The sequence below is a fragment of the Heteronotia binoei genome, chromosome 1 (genome assembly GCF_032191835.1).
Source record: "Heteronotia binoei isolate CCM8104 ecotype False Entrance Well chromosome 1, APGP_CSIRO_Hbin_v1, whole genome shotgun sequence".
Lineage (NCBI taxonomy): Eukaryota > Metazoa > Chordata > Lepidosauria > Squamata > Gekkonidae > Heteronotia > Heteronotia binoei.
The window spans coordinates 188190113-188210770 of record NC_083223.1 but is presented as its reverse complement, the minus strand read 5'-3'; the positions used below and the strand labels follow the sequence as shown (position 1 = coordinate 188210770).

At 40.3% G+C, this 20658-nt stretch overlaps 2 protein-coding genes across 2 annotated transcripts in view; one reads left to right on the top strand and one right to left on the bottom strand.

The window, feature by feature from the left end:
* Positions 1 to 6612, top strand: part of TRMT61B (tRNA methyltransferase 61B) — a 15598-nt gene extending 8986 nt beyond the window's left edge. The window contains exons 3-7 of the mRNA XM_060245280.1: positions 1903 to 2093; positions 3715 to 3806; positions 4483 to 4706; positions 6003 to 6074; positions 6258 to 6612. Coding sequence (XP_060101263.1) covers positions 1903 to 2093; positions 3715 to 3806; positions 4483 to 4706; positions 6003 to 6074; positions 6258 to 6316 — 638 coding nt within the window. The 3' untranslated portion in view covers positions 6317 to 6612. The remainder of the gene's footprint in view (positions 1 to 1902; positions 2094 to 3714; positions 3807 to 4482; positions 4707 to 6002; positions 6075 to 6257) is intronic.
* On the bottom strand, positions 6545 to 20658 carry SPDYA (speedy/RINGO cell cycle regulator family member A). Its single transcript, XM_060245292.1, has 6 exons — positions 20394 to 20658; positions 19327 to 19385; positions 17846 to 17931; positions 12944 to 13115; positions 8007 to 8301; positions 6545 to 6664 (listed from the first exon to the last, which is right to left on the bottom strand). Exons 1-6 carry the CDS (start codon positions 20626 to 20628, stop codon positions 6576 to 6578), a joined length of 936 nt encoding a protein of 311 aa, XP_060101275.1. The 5' UTR covers positions 20629 to 20658; the 3' UTR covers positions 6545 to 6575.

The following is a 20658-nucleotide window of genomic DNA, read 5'->3' as shown; positions in this document are numbered from 1 at the left end:
GTCCCTTGAACTGCAAGAAGATCAGATCAGTCAGCCCTAAGGGAAATCAACCCTGACTGTTCCCTGAAAGGTCAGATGCTGAAGCTGAAACGCAAATAGTTTGGCCACCAAATGAGAAGGGAGCACTCCCTGGAGAAGATCCTGATGGAAAGATAGAAGGCAAAAGAAGAAGGGGACGGGAAAAGATGTGATGGCAGGACAGTGTTACTGATGTAACTAACACAAATTTGAGCAGACTTCCGAGGATGGTGGAAGACAGGAGGGTCTGGCGTGACTTTGTCCATTGGGCCGCATAGAGTCAGACTCAACTGTGCGACTGAACAACAACAACAAAACCTCCAGTATATATTTTGTCTGAGCTTCTAGGACTGTAGTTTTAAATAGTCTTCAAATATTAAATAGTGGGGGGATTCTCTAGATTGAAGAGAGTGTTCTCAGGCTAAATGCAAACCTGTTCTGTGCTGCTTGCAGTTTGGTGGACTGTGCATTGTACATTAACATTTTTTGATCCACTGATCAATCTAAAAAAAAAAAGATTTGCCACCTTGCACATTTACTTAAAATTAATTGATCAGTTGATTAAAAACTGGATAACTAATGAACTGGAACATCTCTTAATTAGTTGACAGGCCTATTAGTAATTGTGTTCAGCTTGTAATAGCACAGAAGAAGAGAGAAGTACCAATAATGGATTAATTTATTTCTGTGCACTTTTCTAAATATTATATGAAAAAGATCCGTAAGCTCGAGAGTCATGGAGTAAAAGGACAGGTCCTCTTGTGGATCAAAAACTGGCTAATTAATAGGAAGCAGAGAGTGAGTATAAATGGGCAGTCTTTGCAGTGGAGGACGGTAAGCAGTAGGGTGCCGCAGGGCTCATTACTGGGTCCCATGCTCTTTAACTTGTTCATTAATGATTTCGAGTTGGAAATAAGCAGTGAAGTGGCCAAGTTTGTGGATGACGCTAAATTGTTCAGGATGGTGAGAACCAGAGAGGATTGTGAGGCACTCCAAAGGGATCTGTTGAGACCGGGTGAGTGGGCGTCAACGTGGCAGATGAGGTTCAATGTGGCCAAGTGCAAAGTAATGAACATTGGGGCCAAAAATCTCAGCTACAAATACAAGTTGATGGGGTGTGAACTGGCAGAGACTGACCAAGAGAGAGATCTTGGTGTCGTGGTAGATAACTCAAAATGTCAAGACAGTGTGCGATTGCAATAAAAAAGGCCAACGCCATGCTGGGAATTATTAGGAAAGGAATTGAAAACAAATCAGCTAGTATCATAATGCCCCTGTATAAATCGATGGTGTGGTCTCATTTGGAGTACTGTGTGCAATTCTGGTCACCGCATCTCAAAAAGGATATTATAGCATTGGAAAAAGTGCAGAAAAGGGCAACTAGAATGATTAAAGGTTTGGAACACTTTCCCTATGAAGAAAGGTTAAAACGCTTGGGGCCCTTTAGCTTGGAGAAACGTCGACTGCGGGGTGACATGATAGAAGTTTACAAGATTATGAATGGGATGGAGAAAGTAGAGAAAGAAGTCCTTTTCTCCCTTTCTCACAATACAAGAACTTGTGGGCATTCAATGAAATTGCTGAGCAGTCAGGTTAAAATGGATAAAAGGAAGTACTTCTTCACCCAAAGGGTGATTAACATGTGGAATTCACTGCCACAGGAAGTGGCAGCGGCCACAAGCATAGCCAGCTTCAAGAGGGGATTGGATAAAAATATGGAGCAGAGGTCCATCAGTGGCTATTAGCCACACTTTGTGTGTGTGTATATATTGGCCACTGTGTGATACAGAGTGTTGGACTGGATGGGCCATTGGCCTGATCCAACATGGCTTCTCTTATGTTCTTACGTTCTTAGTATTTGAGTTCTGTTTCATTTGTTTTTAGTTGGGCCACTAGGTCATGTTATAAGTTATGAAATTAGAAAAGATCACCACAAGATAGCCAAGACAAACTACCAGAACTGGCGTGCTACGTGGAGAATAGGACACACAGTAGAGTGGCCAGATAATGTGGAATTCATTAATGAAGATATTTCAACAGCGGCTGAAGGTCTGAAAATGAAAACATTTGATGCGGTAATTTCTCAATTTTTTTTTTTAAAAAGGGAAATGCAATTTCTGGAATAGTCACACTCTTCTGAGAATAGAGACACAGTCTAACAAAAATACTGATTTCCTTTCAAAACACAAAAGCAAATACTTTAAACATCTGGAGTAACACGAATGCTTTGGCTAGTAAATGCATATTTCCGTGCTCAGAGCTCACATGCAAAATCTTCACATCTGCTGTGGGCCTAACAGGATCATGGCTTATGATAGGTTTCTTTAAAAGGTACCACGTGAGCTACCAGTAGTTCATCAGCTGCTGCAGAGTAGCTCATGTAGCCCAAAAAGATCTTGTCTGGGCTTTTTTTAAAAAAGAATTTATTTCACATGATTTTTATTATTTATTTATTAATTATTTATTACTTTACATTTCTATCCCACCCTCCCTACAAGTGGGCTGAGGGTGAGTAACAACACAATCAGACCAGTTACAACTTTTCTAAAACCGTTAGCCAATTTAAAACAATTAGATACTTTAAACAGTTGAGCAATTAAATAAAGTTGAGACAGTTTATTTATTATGCAATCTGAAGAGAAACCAGATTAAAACATTTAAGATGGCGAAATTTCACAGTATAAGATCCTAAAATGAGCAAGGAAGATGGAGACAGATGGTATTACAAAATATCAATAAACTTTTAAAAAAATACTCCATATAAATTGGCAGTTGGATGGGCAGTATTTGGCCAGATGTTCAAATGTCCACCACCTCAACTGGCAGTACAACTCCATTTTGCAGGCCCTGCAGAACTGCAACAAGCTTTGCAGGCCCCTGATCTCTAGTGGGAGCATGTTCCATCAGACAGGGGCCAAGACATAAAAGGTCCTGGCCCTAGTTAAGGCTAAATGAACATATTTTGCTCCAGGGACAACCAGAAGTTGTTGCTCAGTGGAGTGTAAAGCTTTCCAGGGGGTATATGGGAAAAGGTGGTCCAATAGATATGCTGGTCATAGGCTGTTCGGGGCTTCAAAGGTTAAGACCACCACCTTGAAGCGGTACTGTCTTTCTCTGTACTGCTTATCTGACCTCACTTTTGGTGCTCTTCCTATTTCATGTTCTGTTTCTAGGATGGAACAAAGCTTGGTACCATGCAGGGGATCGTAGCTCAGGATATTTTTCATTAAGGAAGAGGTTGTGACCCCTAGTTTATATATTTCTATCATTTTGTTCACATTCAGAGATGTGGGAGTGGGGGAGGTCTAAGCATCTTTCCCCCTCAGGTATGAACCCTTCAAGGAGTGACAAGCTTCTGTTTTGTACAGTAGGCAATCTGGAATATGTAGATGTGTTAGTTTATTTACTGCTTCATCTTATATAGCCTTATTTAAAGTTAGACCTTGTGCAGACATAGTATTTTTTTGTGTGTCCCATCATAAAAATATATTTCCTAGTGTCATAGGTTTTAGGAATCTATAACTAAATAATGATAAACAAACATCTTGCTGTCTTTTTAAAATTTTATCTATTCATTTATTTTGGTATTTCTATCCTGCTTTTCACTCCCATGGGAACTCAGACTGCTGTATAGAGTCAAAAAGATATAATCTAGATGCATAAACTGAATACAAAATATGTATGTTTCCTCTGTAGGTAGCTTTGGATATGGTCATCCCTCAGAATGCTGTAAATGAGATTGTCCCAAATCTTAAACAAGGGGGTGTTTGTGTTGTATACGTTTCAAAGTAAGTATTCTTCTAATTCACAATTTGCTTTACTTTGCCAAAATCTGGCTACGAGTTCCATCTCAGACTTGTGTTAACATTTCTGCACAATATACTTGAATTTTAACTAATTATTGGTGTCTGCCTTGTGTTTTCCCTTTGAGGTGATTTTTTTAAAAAGTTATGTGGTTTTAACTTGTTCTGTGAATGTTATGATTGAAAGGTGGACTATAGAAGTTTTAATTAAAAGTGTGAATTTCTAAACATCTGGATTTACTGACAAAATTGTTTTTTTAAAAAATCTGTAATTAGTGTTCTCTTACAGCTGTTTGCATAGTTTCACAGTGTTCTTAATTTATCATATTTTATAGATCAAAGCTCTTCAGATGAACAGTTTTGTAGTCAAAGCAAGAGAACTACCACTGAGTCATAGCCTCTGTTATAGTCAAGAGAAATTTTGCTTGAATCAGAGTTAACAGTTGAATTTGGGGGTAATAATGAATTATAAACCTTAATCTTTTGAAAAATGAAATACTGGAGCTGCAGTCCTAATCATGCTTGAAGTACAGTGACACATCTGAGTAAACGTGTAGGCTCAGGCTGCAAGATGACTGTACTTTAAACACTCACCTGAAGGAAAATTCATTGGTAATATTTACAACATAATATTTACATACAAATTGAATTCCTCTATAAGTATCACACAGGTTATTGAGCTCTTGGAAGCAATCCATATCAGCAGATCAACTGTTTTTTGTGAAAGAATTATTGAAGTGATGCACAGAGACTGGTTAATACAACCAGTGACACAAAGAAATGGCAGTACTTTCCAGCAAATGAAATCTAAAGGAAATATGGTTGATGATCCTACTTGCCATAATGAAAATGATGAGCTGTCTGCTGAACAGACTGAAGATGACGGTAAAGATCTTGTTTTGTGACAGTAACTGGAACATGAAGCTGCTTGTCTAATTGTTGGTCCATCTAGCTCAGTTCTGACTACGTTAGGGCTGCCAGGTCTTACTTAGGAAATATCTGGGGACTTTGGGGGTGGAGCCAGGAGACTTTGGTGTGGGAGGGAGCCAGGAGCAAGATTGGGACAAGCACAATTGAACGCCAAAGGAGGATGGAAATAATGGAGGATGGGGGCATCTTCTTTTGGGGCTCATAGAATCGGACGCCCTGGTCCAGTCTTTTTTGAAACTCTGGAGGAGGAGTTAAGGAGAGGCACCAGATGCTAAGCTGAAAATTTGGTGCCTCTACCTCAAAAAGCAGCCCCCCCCCCCAGGGCCCCAGATACCCTATGGAGACCAGTCTCTGTAGGGTATAATTGAGTGCCCAGAAGACATTCAACCCCCTCCCCCCACTTTCTGATAACTCTGAAGCAGGAGGAGGGCCTCCAAACCAGGGGAACCTCAGCCCCCAACTGGGGATTGGCAACCCTAGCCTACCTCAGTGATTCTTAAACGTTTTGAAGCCACACTTCTAAATTTATTGTACTGCTCAGAATCCCTTGTAAAGTGAGTCCATGTTACATTCCCTGAGCAAAGTATAAAACATAGGAATGTTACATCAGTTAACACTGAACAAGGTTATATTCTATATTTCATATGTAGTATTTCTAAATAGCATCATGCAGAAGTAAAACCAGACTTGCCTCCCAGAGCCTTTCTGGGCTTCTGGCCTTTCAACTTTCTTATGAGTATGTTGTGATCCACAATTTGAGAACAAATGGGCTGCTCTGCCTGGCAGTGGTTTTCCAGGGCCTTGAGCAGAGATAGATCTTTTCCAGTGCTGCTGCCTATGACCTTAACTAGAGAAGCCAGAGATTAAACCAGGGTTTTTCTGCATGCAAAGTAAGTAATCTGCCATGAAGTACAATCCCTCCCAGGTGCTGCAGTCCCATATCAGGGAGACTTGAATCCTAATATAAAATGCCATTAAAAATCTGGTCCTCTGAGAACCAAGAAATGGCTGTCAGACTTGCAAGGTATGCTGCATGCTGTGGCTTGAAGGTCTGCTGGTTGCTGCCGCTTTCCCTGAGGGAAGTAATGGGAGTCCAAACCTCCACCAGAAGAAGGGGAATGGGGACACCAGGAGCAATGGAACAACAGAAGAGTTCAAAGTGGGAAGAGAAGGTACCAAGGTAGAAGAGTTATTTAAGACATGAGATGAAATAAAGGATGCTGGACAATATTTTTGTTTGTTTTATTTCAGAAATCATCATTTCCGACAGACCAAAACCACCATACATCTGTAGACCACACCAGTGGCAAATGGGTCACACAGGTGAGAATGGTTTGGTAAATATATTTTGTACATTCATTACTATTGCTATGGTCTTCATAAGCATTACTTTGCTTTTCAAAGAAGAAATGCAATTAATAAATAAAAATATAACCATTTAAGATTACTTATCAATTACTCAAGTGTTTTATTACTAATTCTGATGGTACATTTCTCCTAAAACAGTCTTTCTTGTCAAACTGCGGAAATTAAGCCCCCCCAGATACAAAAACAGCTCCAGATGATGACTGCTAACTTGAAGACTGCATTTTACCAGAATAGCATGAAGAAAGGACTACTTACATTTTTGGAATCCACTCCTTTTATTTCTACTGACTATGCCTTTTGGTATATATGAAGTGTATATATATGAAGCCAAAGGTAATATTTAAAGATTAAGAAACTTAGTTTAGACAACAGATATTTTGAATTGTATCTTTGCATTTGATTCAAAAGGTTCATTGCATTTCTTTATACTATGTAAAGTTACAGCTGGAAGGACATTTATTCTTCATTTCCAGTAAACCAGTCCATGGATTTATCTTGAGTTATGTAATTATTTTGTCTTCCTGTGTTGGATGTTTTGTTGCAATCTATGAAAAATGAGGAAAAGAAATTCATGCTGGAAGTAGATGGAGATTTACAGTACAGTTTGTTATACAGAGCAGGTTACATTTAGGGAGAGCAACTTTGGGAATAGTACACGTATTTTGTTCAACTAAAAAAACAGAAGTGTTGTAAAGGGACTTGGCAATGGAATATTACTGTGGTTTGAGAGCCAAGGGCACTTCTACTGGCAGAGGAGGGAGAGATTATGTTTGCCACCCTCCTCCAGCTATTCCTGGGTGTCCCCATTTACTAGATCTAACTGCATGACCTAGCAGTTGCATTCTCCTTCAGTATCTTTTGCATCATTACCCTGCATGTTCTCTGTGAATTCATTATCATGTGCACATCATTTGGGATTATAAAGCTTTGTATAAAGAATCAGTTCTTGCCTTGGCCATCGGTGGAGGGCTCCTTGACAGAAGTGACAGAAGCCCCCTTGTCTGTTTCTTGCTCCTGAGAACACCAGCACTGGTACCTGCCCAGTGAACACTTGAAACCATCCCAATCCATCCATCAGCCTAGAAAGTAGTTATCAATGCTCTAGGCTGGGGCTATGAAATGTTGCTCACTCCTGGAAACCTCAGTAGTAGCACTAGCAAGAGAGGTGCAAAGTGAGAGCCTTTTATCACCAGTTTCCCCTACCCCAGCTCTGTTTCCCCCTCTTGTGAGAATTGCCTCTTCCCAGGAAAGGGGCTGAAAGTGAGAGTGCCAGGAACCTTGGTTTATACATCTGTTTTTAGACACACTGAATGATAATTCCCATTTGAGAAGGAGTGAGAGTGGAACAAGGACATAAGAGAATTTAGCCTGTTTGCAGGTGAGGCTTCAATGTCCATTCCCCAGTCCACTTAGAAAAGCCATATTTTTCTGCATACCTGGAGAGTCCCTCAAGTAGGGAAAAATGACATTGTCTGTGAGACCATCCATTGTGATGCTTTCATCACCCACACAAGAAGAAGAAGAAGAAAAGACTGGATTTATACGCTATCCTTCACTTGGAGTCTCAGAGCAGTTTACAATCTCCTTTCCCTTCCTCTCCCCACAATGCCTGTGAGGAAGATGGGCTGAGAAAGCTCTTTTGAGACTGTTCTTGAGAGAACAGCTCTTTCAAGAACTATGACTGGCCCAAGGTCACCCAGCAGCTGCATTTAGAGGAGTGGTTCTAATCTGGTTCTCCCAGATTAGAGTATGCATTCTTAAACACTATGCCAAACAAGGACCAGCCAGTTTACTACTCAGTGTAGTGACTGAAATCAGTGGGGTTTATGCATGGCTTAACGTGCTTATATTTGGGATAGAATTCTGGTAAACTGTGCTAGATCGTACCTTGGGAGAAATGGTGAGGAGGTGGCTCAAGAAACATTTGATCAGCTGAAAGAAAGTCGTTTAATCCCTGTGGAATGCACTGCTCCATTATTTCCAAGGTACCATTGGAGGAAGAGGATGATAACCCCAGCCTTACGTATCTTGTTTTTTCCCCACAAAGCAAACAGTTAACAGGTGTGGTATTAGGTCCTCGAGGCAGGTTCACTTTATCATGGCTATGACTTCTTGTAGCACCACTGTGATACAGAGAACGTTCCCGCTGCCATATATAATGTGCCGGAGCAATAGCCATTACCTGTGTATGAGAATGTTAATTCTGAATGGAGCCATAACAAAAACAAACAATAAATAATACACAGAAATAAAACTAAGGTAATAGTTTTTTGCTGGTGGGAGGGGGTTAATTGCTAGTAAACACTTTCATAGTGTCTTTCAGGACCAGGTCATTCATCTTCTGTTATCACAGTTGCTTACACTGCAAGTCTGATTACGTTTTCAAATTTTGATTACTGAAAAAGAATCATAAATATTTAATGGATAATCTCTGTAAAATAATATCTTAACTTTAGAATGCTGCATATATTTTTCTCATTTTAATTTTTAAGCAACTTGTTAACATTCAGAGTACAGTCACAGTAAGTCATATATTTGATTATATTCATGTACATGATGCACAGGTCTAGTCCAAGGGCCATGCAAGCACGAAGATATCTGAACTACGATTTCATATCCAAATGGTCATGAAATATTTTGTAACAAACTATAGTTATCCTAAGCCTGTTACTTAGATTTGACTATCTCTAAAACTTGATATTATTAGAGAGCAGTCCTAAGAAGATGTACTCTGCAACCCACTTAGGCTTATTCAATGGGGCTTATTCCCAGAAAAATGTTTTTATGATACACAGTTAGTTACTGAAGTAGCATCCAGCACTGGCTACTTTCAGCAGAAAAGCAAGCCATGGTCTGTCAATATTGGAATGAGTATGAAGTTCTCATTCTCCTGTCCTGGCTGAAATAACACAAATGACTTGTTTTCTTGCCTACTATTCAGAATTCAAACAACAATTTAATCCTGGTTTGAAGGTCTGAGTACAAACCATAGTTTGCCATTTTGCCTGGGGACAGGAGGAGAATGCATCAAGGGAGGAGGGAATGGGGGAGCCCATGAAACGAAAAACTACAATTTGTTATAGCAACATATAGTTGCTGATGTACTCCAATTGCATTGCTGCTACTATGAAAGTTTATGCAATTTCAAGAGGGGGGGTCTATTTTCTGTAGCAGGGGAAAATGTTTTAATGGGTCCAAACCTGCCCACAACCAAGAAAAGACTAATCTTTATATCTCGGCTTGACTTCGCGATCGAAGATTTAAGAAGGGTGCAGTAGTCCACGTCTGCTGCAGGCTCGCTGGTGGCTGACAAGACCAATGCGGAACAGGCAGATCCGGCCACAGTGGCTGCAGGGAAAAGTCTGATTTGGGGTTGGTGCTGTAGCAGTGCGATTCTTCCTCAATCTCCTTTTGTCCTCAAGACCAGCTATGCGTGCGTTCTCAAAGGAAGAGACAGCCTGGTGGATGGTGTGCCTCCATGCTTTGCGATCTGAGGCTAGGTCAGACCACTGGTGATGGTTGATGCGACAGGTGCCAAGGGATTTCTTCAAGGAGTCCTTGTACCTCTTCTTTGGTGCCTCTCTATTTCGATGGCCAGTGGAAAGTTCGCCATACAGAGCAATCTTGGGAAGGCGGTGATTTTCCATCCTAGAAATATGCCCTGCCCAGCGCAGCTGCGTCTTCAACAGCAGTGCCTCGATGCTTGTAACCTCCGCCCTCTTGAGGACTTCAGTGTTGGTCACAAAGTCACTCCAGTGGATGTTGAGGATGGTGCGAAGGCAGCGCTGATGAAAGCGCTCAAGGAGTCGCAGGTGATGACGGTATAAAACCCACGATTCGGAGCCGTAGATGAGGGTTGTCATCACAACCGCTTTGTAAACATTGATCTTTGTGCCTTTTTTCAGATGCTTGTTGCTCCACACTCTTTTGTGCAGTCGGCCAAATGCACGGTTTGCCTTTGCCAGCCTGTTGTCAATCTCCTTGTCGATCTTGGCATCTGAGGAGATGATGCACCCCAGGTAGCTGAACTGCTGGACTGTCTTCAGAACTGATTCACCCACAGTGATGCAGGGAGGGTGATAGTCTTCCTGGGGTGCAGGCTGGTGGAGAACTTCTGTCTTCTTCAGACTAACTTCTAGGCCAAATAGCTTGGCAGCCTCTGCATAGCAGGACATCATATGCTGCAGAGCTGATACCGAGTGGGAGACGAGTGCAGCATCATCAGCAAACAGTAGCTCTCGGATAAGTTTTTCCATTGTCTTGGAGTGAGCCTTTAGTCGCCTCAGGTTGAACAGGCTGCCATCAGTGCGATAGCGGATGTAGACACTATCGTCATCATCTAGATCTACTGCGGCTCTTTGAAGCATCATGCTAAAGAAGATCGTAAAGAGAGTTGGCGCGAGAACGCAGCCTTGCTTTACACCTGTGCCTATTGGGAAGGGCTCCGAGAGCTCGTTGCAGTGTCTGACTTGGCCTCGCTGGTCTTCATGTAGCTGGATGATCATGCTGAGGAACCTTGGGGGACATCCTAAACATTCCAAGATTTGCCATAGGCCTTTCCTGCTAACGGTATCGAAAGCTTTGGTAAGGTCGACAAAAGTCACATATAGACCCTTGTTCTGTTCCCTGCATTTCTCTTGGAGCTGCCTGAGAACAAATACCATGTCGGTGGTGCTCCTGTTAGCTCTGAAGCCGCACTGGCTCTCTGGGAGGAGTTCTTCTGCAATGGTGGGCCCAGTCTGTTCAGGAGTATTCTGGCAAGGATTTTGCCTGCGATGGAGAGTAGGGTTATCCCCCGGTAGTTGGAGCAGTCTGACTTTTCCCCTTTGTTCTTGTGTAGAGTGATGATGATTGCATCGCGAAAGTCCTGTGGCATCCGTGGCAACACCTTCCCGCTGGTCCCCCCCGTTTCTCACAGAGTTTGCCACGTCATGGTGCGACTGAATGTCCGACGGTATAACCGGATGGGCAGGCTGGGCTCACCAACCTCGCCAGCCAAGAGAAGGAAAACTCTAACATCAAACCCGGGCAGATAGAGCTCGTTAATGTAACACCTACCACCTGGAGGACTCACTGCCGGCGTCCCGGCTTACTGGGCCATGGCAGATGAGATATACATTACATGATAAACTCACTATTTGTTGGTATACTATAGATTATCCTGAAATTCTGATTCATGAAGCAAAAACAAGGATTAGCATTCTATCAACAGTTTTTCTCCTCTTGACTTCAAGTTGCAGCTGATTTATGGTGATCCCATAGGGTTTTTAAGGCAAGAGACATTCAGAAGTTGTTTGCCATTTCCTACCTCTGTGCTGTGCCCCTGGTATTCCTTGGTGGTCTCCCATCCAAATACTAACCAGGGCTGATCCTACCTACCTTCCAAGATCTGATGAGATTGGACTAGTCTAGGTTATCCCCAACAGGATCTTGCTAAAAAATTCCATTGATGGAAGGATTTCCACCAGTGGAACATTACTTCTTTGTCTCCCCCCCCCCCACTACATCCCATATTGCCTCTGTAATGGTGCTTATGAAGAAGGGGGGACCAGGAACAGCACAAGGAAGGAGTCAGATCTTTACAGTGAGAGGAGAAATCAGAAGAAATCTCTCATAGGATCCAACCCAATATTTTGTTTTGAAGACATGCTTATTTAGGTTGATTATAAAAGCTAGATGTGCTAGATACAACTTTATCATATTAACTCAACTAGTATGCATAGGATGTTGCCTGATTAATTTGCATGTTCACTGAGAACTAAGCCCTACTGATTTCCATGGGGTTTCTTCCAAGCAAGTGTCAGTGACTCTAGTCTGTAAACAGAATATAAAAGGAAAGCTGAATTATATTTAGATGAAGATGGAGTAAAAAATAATAGACAGAACATTAACAAGTTGAGATATGCAGATTATACCACATTACTGGCAGAAAACAGGGAAGATTTGAAATGACTACCGCTAAAGGTTAAAGCAGAAAGTGCTAAAGCAGGATTACAGCTGAACATCAAGAAGAAAAAAGTAGTGTTTACTGGGCAATTACACAGCTTTAAAATCAACAATGAAGAAATTGAAATTGTTAAAGATTTTCTATCCCTTGGTTCCATCATTCACCAAAAGGAAGATTTTTGAAAAAATCAGAAGATTGGGATTAGAAAGAACAGCTATGAAGGAGCTAGAAAAAATTGTAAGGATGTGTCACTGAAGACCAACAGCAAGGGAATTCATACCATAGAGAATGCATACTCATTACTGCATGTGAGAGTGAAAGATGGACAATGAAGACAGCTGACAGGAAAGAAAGTTGATTCATTTGAATTATGGTGTTGGAGGAGATACCATGGATTATGTTCCTTCAGGTCAGGGAGACTTCCTCTAATGTGAGAGGTTTTCCATGGGCAGAAGAGCCATCTATATCTGAGGAATACTCCTTGTTCGAGAGGAACTTGTCATTACTGGCTGGTAGGATATAAACTCATAGCGGACAATAACTAAAGATAAAAGTAGTCCCCTGTGCAAGCACCAGTTGTTTCCGACTCTGGAGTGACGTCGCATCACAACGTTTTCATGGCAGAATTTTTATAGGGTGGTTTGCTATTGCCTTCCCCAGTCAACTACACTTTCCCCCCCAGCAAGCTGGGTACTCATTTGACCGAACTTGGAAGGATGGAAGGCTGAGTCAACCTTGAGCCAACTACCTGAACCCAGCTTCTGCTGGGGTCAAACTCAGGTCACGAGCAGAGAGCTCGGACTGCAGTACTGCAGCTTTACCACTCTGCGCCATGGGGCTCTAATAACTACATATATATAAAATAAAACTTTCTTACCTCCTCACAGCAGCGTCTGCTTACAATAGCCCTATAGTCCATCTTGCTCCAGAGTTCATCCCTTAAATTTAAGAAGTCGGGAAAGAGCTTCCTCCAGGATTTTCCTAAGGCCCATGGAAATATCTCATACTTTGACTCTTCATCATCTTCTTCAACTGTATTTGCCAGGTACCTATAAGGATACAAATTGTGATTAGCTTAAATATGATTTTGGCATTAAATATGTACTAATAAGTCTTCTTTTACTTTCTGAGTTGTATGTACATATCTCCATACCCAATTGCTCAAAGTCATTTAATGGAGAAATGTCTCCAAACTGGGGTGGATTTTACCCCTATCCTATCACTTCACTGAGTAAGGTTAATTTACTTATTTATTAAAATATTTATATCCCACTTTTTTTTTTTTTTTTTGCTCAAGTTGGTAGTCTTCCTCTAATCTAAGGAGACTTCCTCTAGTGGAAGTAGCCATTCCTCTTGTTGGAGGAAAGCTCCTAAGGCTGGGGGAAGGCTACTTGGAGGATGACTGGATCTACCCCACCGTCTTTTTTAAAAGACTGAAAAGAATGATCTATTGCCATTTATTCAACTGTCCCAACCAGAGTTGGAATTGAGTTTGTTCTATGCAGAAAAAAAGTCTAGAATTTAGAATTAGCACAGAATTCTGCATCTACAAAAATTTATCATTAGGTTGAAACTAGTGCAAGAGGGAAGAAAGTTCCTTTTGACCCCCAAAGGGCTATGCTGGGGGTTGTGGAACCTGAGTGGTCAAAAGATTGGGCTGCAATGAGGAGAAAGAATAGGCTAGGATGGAACTCTGACTTAGAAAAAAAGAACTGTGAAGTGCTGCAGGAGAATAGGTAAGTAGGCAACAATATGACATGAAATTCCATGTAAGTAAACATAAGGATATGCACATTAAAACAAAAATCCCAGCTTCAAGTATATGTTGATGGAGTCTGAAATTGCTGAGACTGAGAGGGAAAGAGACTTTGATGTCATAGTGGATAACTCAATGAAAATGCAAACCCAGTGTGCCACAGTAAAAGGCAATTACTATTTGGGGGGTTTTTAGGTAAAGGACTGAAAGTAAAACAGACACTATTATAATGTCTCTGTATAGGTCTATAGTGTGGCCTCATTTGGAAAACTGAGGGCAGTTCTGGTCACCAAACCTCAAAAAAGCACATTGGAGAGCTGGAAAAAGTACAGAAAAGAGCAACCAAGATGGTTTAGGGGGTGGAGCATCTTGGTTCTATAAAATTACACATGGGGTAGAGTGGGTGAACAAAGAGCAGCTTGATCAGTGGCTATTAGCAATGATAATTAAAGGCAACCTCTGAATACTAGTACCAGGAAGAACACCAGGTGAAGGCCTTAGCCTCTATGCCCTGTTGCCCACCCTTTAGAATAACTGGTTGGCTACTCTGTGAGACAAGATACTGGACTAGGTGAACCATTGGTTTGATCCATTATAGTTCTTCTTATGTTCTTAGTACATACTTAACATCCCCACGTACAAAGGAATTCAAAGTAATTTAGAAATCATGCAAGTAATATATTTTAATATATGTTTTTAGTCTTTTTTTTTTTAAATCTAAAGCACTGGTAGTGGTTAGAGCAGGAGTCCCCAGTGTGGCAGCTGTGGTCACCATGGCACCTGTTGACACCTTTCTTGGAGCCCATCAAGTGTTTTTAGAAAATGGGTGGGGCCATGTGGGGCTTTTGCCCAGCACGGTTTCTTATTGACTTGTAAGTCTTGTTGGCTGTGCGGAGTAAAAGGCACCCTGTTAAATAGAATTTACACCTGAAAAGTTGAAGAGTAACTTCAGCCTTGCACCCAGACATTTGTGATTGGCTCTGCCTCCTGTGACAGCCATTTTGGAGTTACTGTGCTCACCACCCAGTAGCAGAATTTCAATGGTGTCCAAAGGTTTTAAAAGATTAGAGACCCCTGGATTAGAGTGGCTGATTATGATCCAGGAGGCACAGATTCTAAACCCCACTCTGGCAGGGAAGCTTTAGGAGTTTAACAGCAGCTTAGGAAAAAAAAGTCCAAGAGCAGTACAAGAAAGGGAAAGCCTACTTATATTGCAAAAGCCCACATGAACTTTAAAAGCATGGGACGCAAGTGTTCCCTCAAAAATATTAGGTTTTGGTTACATTGTTCACATATCCAGGTTGCATACAAGTACTATGTAGAATGTTTTATATGATAGTGTAAGCCTAAATATACTGTCCAACATCTACATTTCACCTTGATTAGCCTTAGATGGTTTCTCATCTATATATAAAAAAGAAATAGCTGTAAAACTGAGAAATTGGGCCCTTGTTGAAAATTCTAGCCAAGTGCTTGCAGAGATTCTATATGAATATCTTATGTAACGCAACCCTATAGAACTCAGCTGATTGGATCAGTAGTCCATGCTGTCTAGCATCTTCCGACAGTGGCCAGCCAAATCCTCCAAAGCGGAACAAATGCAATAGCCATCCCCTAGTGTTGCCTCCAGCAACTCATATCCATCAGCATACTGACACTAAACCTGCAGATGCCTTTTAGCAATTATATCTTGTATCTGCTGACAGACTATTCTGCTTATTGATCAAATCCTCTCAGAATGCCATCTAAGCTAGTGGCCCATTTTAAGAGCATGAGCACTGAATGCTAATGTGCTTTTAATAGGGTTGCCAGCCTCCAGAAGGGCTCTGGAGATCTCCTGCTTTTACAACTGATCTCCAGCTGGCAGAGATCAGTTTATTGGTTCTTGAATTTCTTGCACTGAATTCCTAAATACGGTTACACATTTCAAAGTCAGTTGACTTCAGTGGACTTAGAAGGGTATAACTGCTTAGGACTGTGATGTTGGTTCTTAATTTTCAAGACATTAAAAATACTAGAACTCAGATCAAGATGTGTAGCCTTGAGTCCAGTAACACCTTAAAGACTAGCAAAATTTGTGGTAATAATAAAACTAATAATAAAATTTGTGTTAGGGTATGAGCTTTCATGAGTCATGGCTCACTTCTTCACTTCTAGCTGTATCTGATGAAGTGAGCTGCAACTCACAAAACTCCCACCCTAACAAATTTTGTTAGATCTCTGAAGGCAGAAATAGATTTCAGCTTCATTGTTAGTGTTGGTATTAATAATGGTCTAAATTCTAACTATGTTATCCACTGGCAGAAGACAATAGCAAAAGAATGGCGGCTGGTGAGAGAATTTTGCAGATTCCCTAATCCCATTCTCTCCAATGCTGTTCTGTGGACCCCTGTCGGTCTTAAAAGAGCTATGAAAATCTTAGCTCAATACTGTCATTCCAATTATATTAAAATCAATTACCAGTAGTTGAAAGTCTTAGTCTTTGTCAACAAACCCAGAACATATAATTGGCAAATCAACTCAGGAGACGTTGAACAGGTTCACTGTTTCAAATATTTGGGAGCAGTTTTTCAATCCTCTGGTTCCAGAAAGGGGCTTGTGGATCATGCCATAATGAATGCGACTAGAAGTGCGGGGGCAACGGAGAAATTTTTCTGGAACTCAAGGGACAGAATGTAGCTGCAGCTGTTAAGATCTTTAAGGCTAAATCTCTTGTCCATTACTATATGGAGCCCCTTTGAGTATATCTTCACATAAGACACACTGGCAAGCATTAGAAAGAGTCCAATCTAAGTTTCTAAGGCATGTTCTCCAAGCCCCACCTGGTGCTTCAAACGTTTTCATACGAGTGGAAACAGGCATGGTCTCCTTACAGGCCCGTTTATGGATTGCTATCTTTCTATATTGGTATAAACTAATGACTAATCCTACTGGACTAACGAGCCTGATAATGAAAGACTCCGTGACACCTTACTGGGTTAAAGAAACTGAGCTTAAACTAGTTTATTATGGGCTCTCTGAACAGTTTATGATGCAGTTGGAAGGTAGTTCAGTTAAACCCTTCCTTAAACAAAGGATTCTAGATATTGAAAGACAACATGATTTATCCCAGATTAAATGTTATCCTTCAGGCATGGGAAACCTGAATAGAATAGTTTTGATGCCAAACTTGCAGAATTGAGATAAACCTGATTATAGAAGAGCTTTCACACTCATGAGAACCAATATGCTCCCTTCAGCAGTCACAGAAGGTAAATACAAAAGGTGTCCCTATGAAGAAAGGTTATGTATTTGTGGAGATGGGAGGATAGAGATGAGAGAGCATATTCTCTTTGTAAACTTTATTAGAACATTTGTTTGACTTATATTGTTCCTATTTGTGACCAATTCCCGGGGAGAGAATTTAGATTTTATTTAGATAAGATTTTAGTGGATAAGAACCAGGAAATTACTATGAAAGCAGCAACATTTCCTGTACAAGCCATAACACGCCATAAACAATTGATAAAAACATTTAAATATCTATGTAATATTTTAATTTACCTTGTTTTATAACTAGAAATGGAAACTGAAATTTTTATGTATAACATTTTTTATTGTACCCAAGCTGAATAGCGTCCCTTGGTTTTTCTAATGCCACTTGTTACTTATTTTTCTTTCTTTTTTGGATGGGTCTCTGACTGTATTAAATTTTGATTTGAGTCTCCTGCTTGTCATAATTTCAGGAGGCACAACAGTCTACAATAGGAGGATGTGGAAAATTTCACTTCCTCGAGCACCTCTCTGTTTGTGCTAAATTGTAGCTAAACCAGTATAAATTGGGTTCCATTCATGACATTTAAATCTCAGTCCTGTGTCTTTTTATTTGTTGGGTCTCTCAAATGTTGTGAGATCCCCATCCTAAATGTTTATATGTTGGTTATACAGCAAATATCTAGCTTCAGAGTTCAGAAATAATAAGTTTTAGAGAAAATACCATCCTTCATATTTTAATATGGATAATAACATTTATCAAATACTTACAGAGCAACAAAGAAATTCAGCCTGGTGTGTTCATTTATATTGTAGCCAGCCCTCTTGAAATAAACAAAAGTCATTGCTAAAAGGTACTGTAGAAAAGGGTAAAAGTGTTAAGATCCCTGTTTTCTATTATTTTTCATAAATTATCATTTAAAAAAAATTGGTTACTGATATAAATAATTTCCAACGACTAGGAAAAGCAGACACTTTATTAATTCATTTTTGACAGGGACAGCTGGGGGTTTAACAGTGCAATCCTAGACCCTTCTAAGACTACTGGGTTGAATTCCTTTCTGTGGATGGAATCAGCAAAAATTAACCATTTAGCACCGATCTTTCCAACGGGATCCAGCCTATTCAGGTTGTAAACTCTGCTTAGTGCTATATTTAAAGAATCAACTTTTTCTGTAACTGAAATAGGGTCTTAAGTCTGAAAACTAGACCAGAGCTAACTAGCTTCGTTACAGGCATTTTTCCATCTGCAAAACAAAACAAAACACCCCTCTCTGCACCTAAATGCTGGGCAAAGCTTATTAACTCCAAAATATTTCTCACTACCCCTTTTGTTACTTTGCCCTTCTGACTAGAAAGTAAACGGTGTCATAAAACACAGCAGGTTGAAACATCGCATTGAGTTTTTAAAAAATTAAAGCCTGCAGATGGTGTTTAGATAAGAATATATCTTTTCTTCTGCTCCCTGAACTCCAACCCAGCCAGCAGGTGAAGGTTGCTGAAAGCCACAGCAAACCCTCCATGCCCACCCCGCCAGCTGGCTGAGTAGGGTAAAAAAAAAGTCCTTGTTCCCATAACAGCCTTTGCTTTCTTGAGTGAATTATTTTAGAGTTACACCTAGAATAACTTAATAAATAGGGAAAATGAAGAGGATTCCAGCAGCACCTGAAGGACTAACAAGATGCAGTACATGCAACTGATGAAGTGGGCTTCAGTCCACGGAAGTTGTTGCTGGGATAATATCTTGTTGATCTTTGAAGTGCAACTAGGCTCCTGTTAGTTTTTGCTACGACAGCCTAATATGATTATCCTTCTGGGCTTTCTAGGAAGTGTCCTATTGACATGTGACTTAAGATTTATATGTACTTATGCAAAGGTGTAACATTTTGATTTGTTAACAAAACAGACTGTGAATGTATTAATATTAAAATACTGGCCTATTGTTTCATAAGCTAAGCTATATCTAAATCACATTCTTTTGAAAAGGTTCCTTTTATTTGAAATTTTTTAGAAGTGAAGTCAAAACATTAATTGGCTGCTCATCCAAATTGTTTCAGCACCACAGGCCAATACCTGGTTTTGGCTGCCTGCCTGAGACTTCAAAAATGGGGGTATGAAACACCTGACGTGCTACAGTATATGGAGAGCATCATTCAGTTTTGATGGGTTACAAATGTAAAGTTTTGAGAAATATAAAGTCTCCCATTTTATTCATAAAATCTTACTGATTTTCATGCCAACACTCCATTTACCTTGTCTGCAATTTTGCAGCAACTGTCCATCCACAAGAAATCTTGAATTAAATCATCATCTGTTAAAAAAAAAGTAGTTATGACCAATGTTCCCTCTAAGCTACAGAGTCATGTGAGCAAAAATTCTACTTTGTGAACTACTGGCATTAAAGTTGTAAGCTACTGCATAAATTAGTGTGCTCTGGGGCCATTTTTCCTGAGCTAAGACAAAAATGTGTGAGCTGGAGGCTAAAAATCTGTGAGCTAGGTCATGCTGACTCAGCTTAGAGGGAACACTGGTTATGACATACCAGCTGTAAAACAATTATTAATACAGTGTTAGGGTGCATTTTTTAAAACTTCATTTCATAACTCAGATCAAGTTTTTACAAATTGAATGGTTTCTTGGATATAAAATATCCCATGTTTTCTTTAGAGGCTTTTATGGAAAATATGAAGCATATTTAAAAATAAGGGGAAAAACCTACAACAAAGATAATATGAAAGCCTATATAAGTTGGTCGGGCATCTCCCTCATCCCCTAGATTCATGGAAGCAGAATACGTTCTGTTAGCTAAAAACATAAGGTGCAAGATCAATTGGCTTCAGATGCTATGAACAAATTAACAGGACAGATGCACAAGAAGCACTGTCTCTTTGCTCTTTATACAAAGGCTTTTTATATATAAGTAAATATCTCATAACTGTCAACATGCTGTAGTGAATAGGGGTATGATTGTATGACAACCTGGTTTTAAACCTCCAGCTATGGCTTGTAGCTAACTGGGTCACCCTGGATGAGTCACTTATCACACTATGAGCTGCCTGTTTGTGACTTCAAAAATGGGGATATTAAACACCTGTTTCGCGGAAAAGCACCCTGGACACAGAAGAGGGCTACTGAAACATTAATGTATCCTCGCACTAACTGCAATGTGTTTCCTCTGGCACAAGAAGGTTCTAACATCAAGATGAATGCTCCAAACGTTGAGAGAAGACACTGTTGTTAGCAGAACTGATTCATGAAATCCTGCCTCCTCGCTATGTATGTTACTAAGTGACTACCAAGTCACTATTTAGAAACCTACCAAATAGTTTAAAGAAAGCTGTCATTTCCCATCGCTGAATAACTAAACATGAACCTTTTGGCTGTTTTGATTTGTTAGTACTGTTTGTATTTTTCCTGAAAGTCTCCTGGCTGTCTTTAAATTTGGGATGCTTAAGGTTGAAGGCTTTTTTTTGCTGATGTGATCTGGATACACTTGACTGCATGTGAACAGTAACAGTAGGAGGTGTCTGGCAGCAGCTCTGGCTATGTTTCATTTTTCCAAATGAAGTTTGCCTGTTAAAATA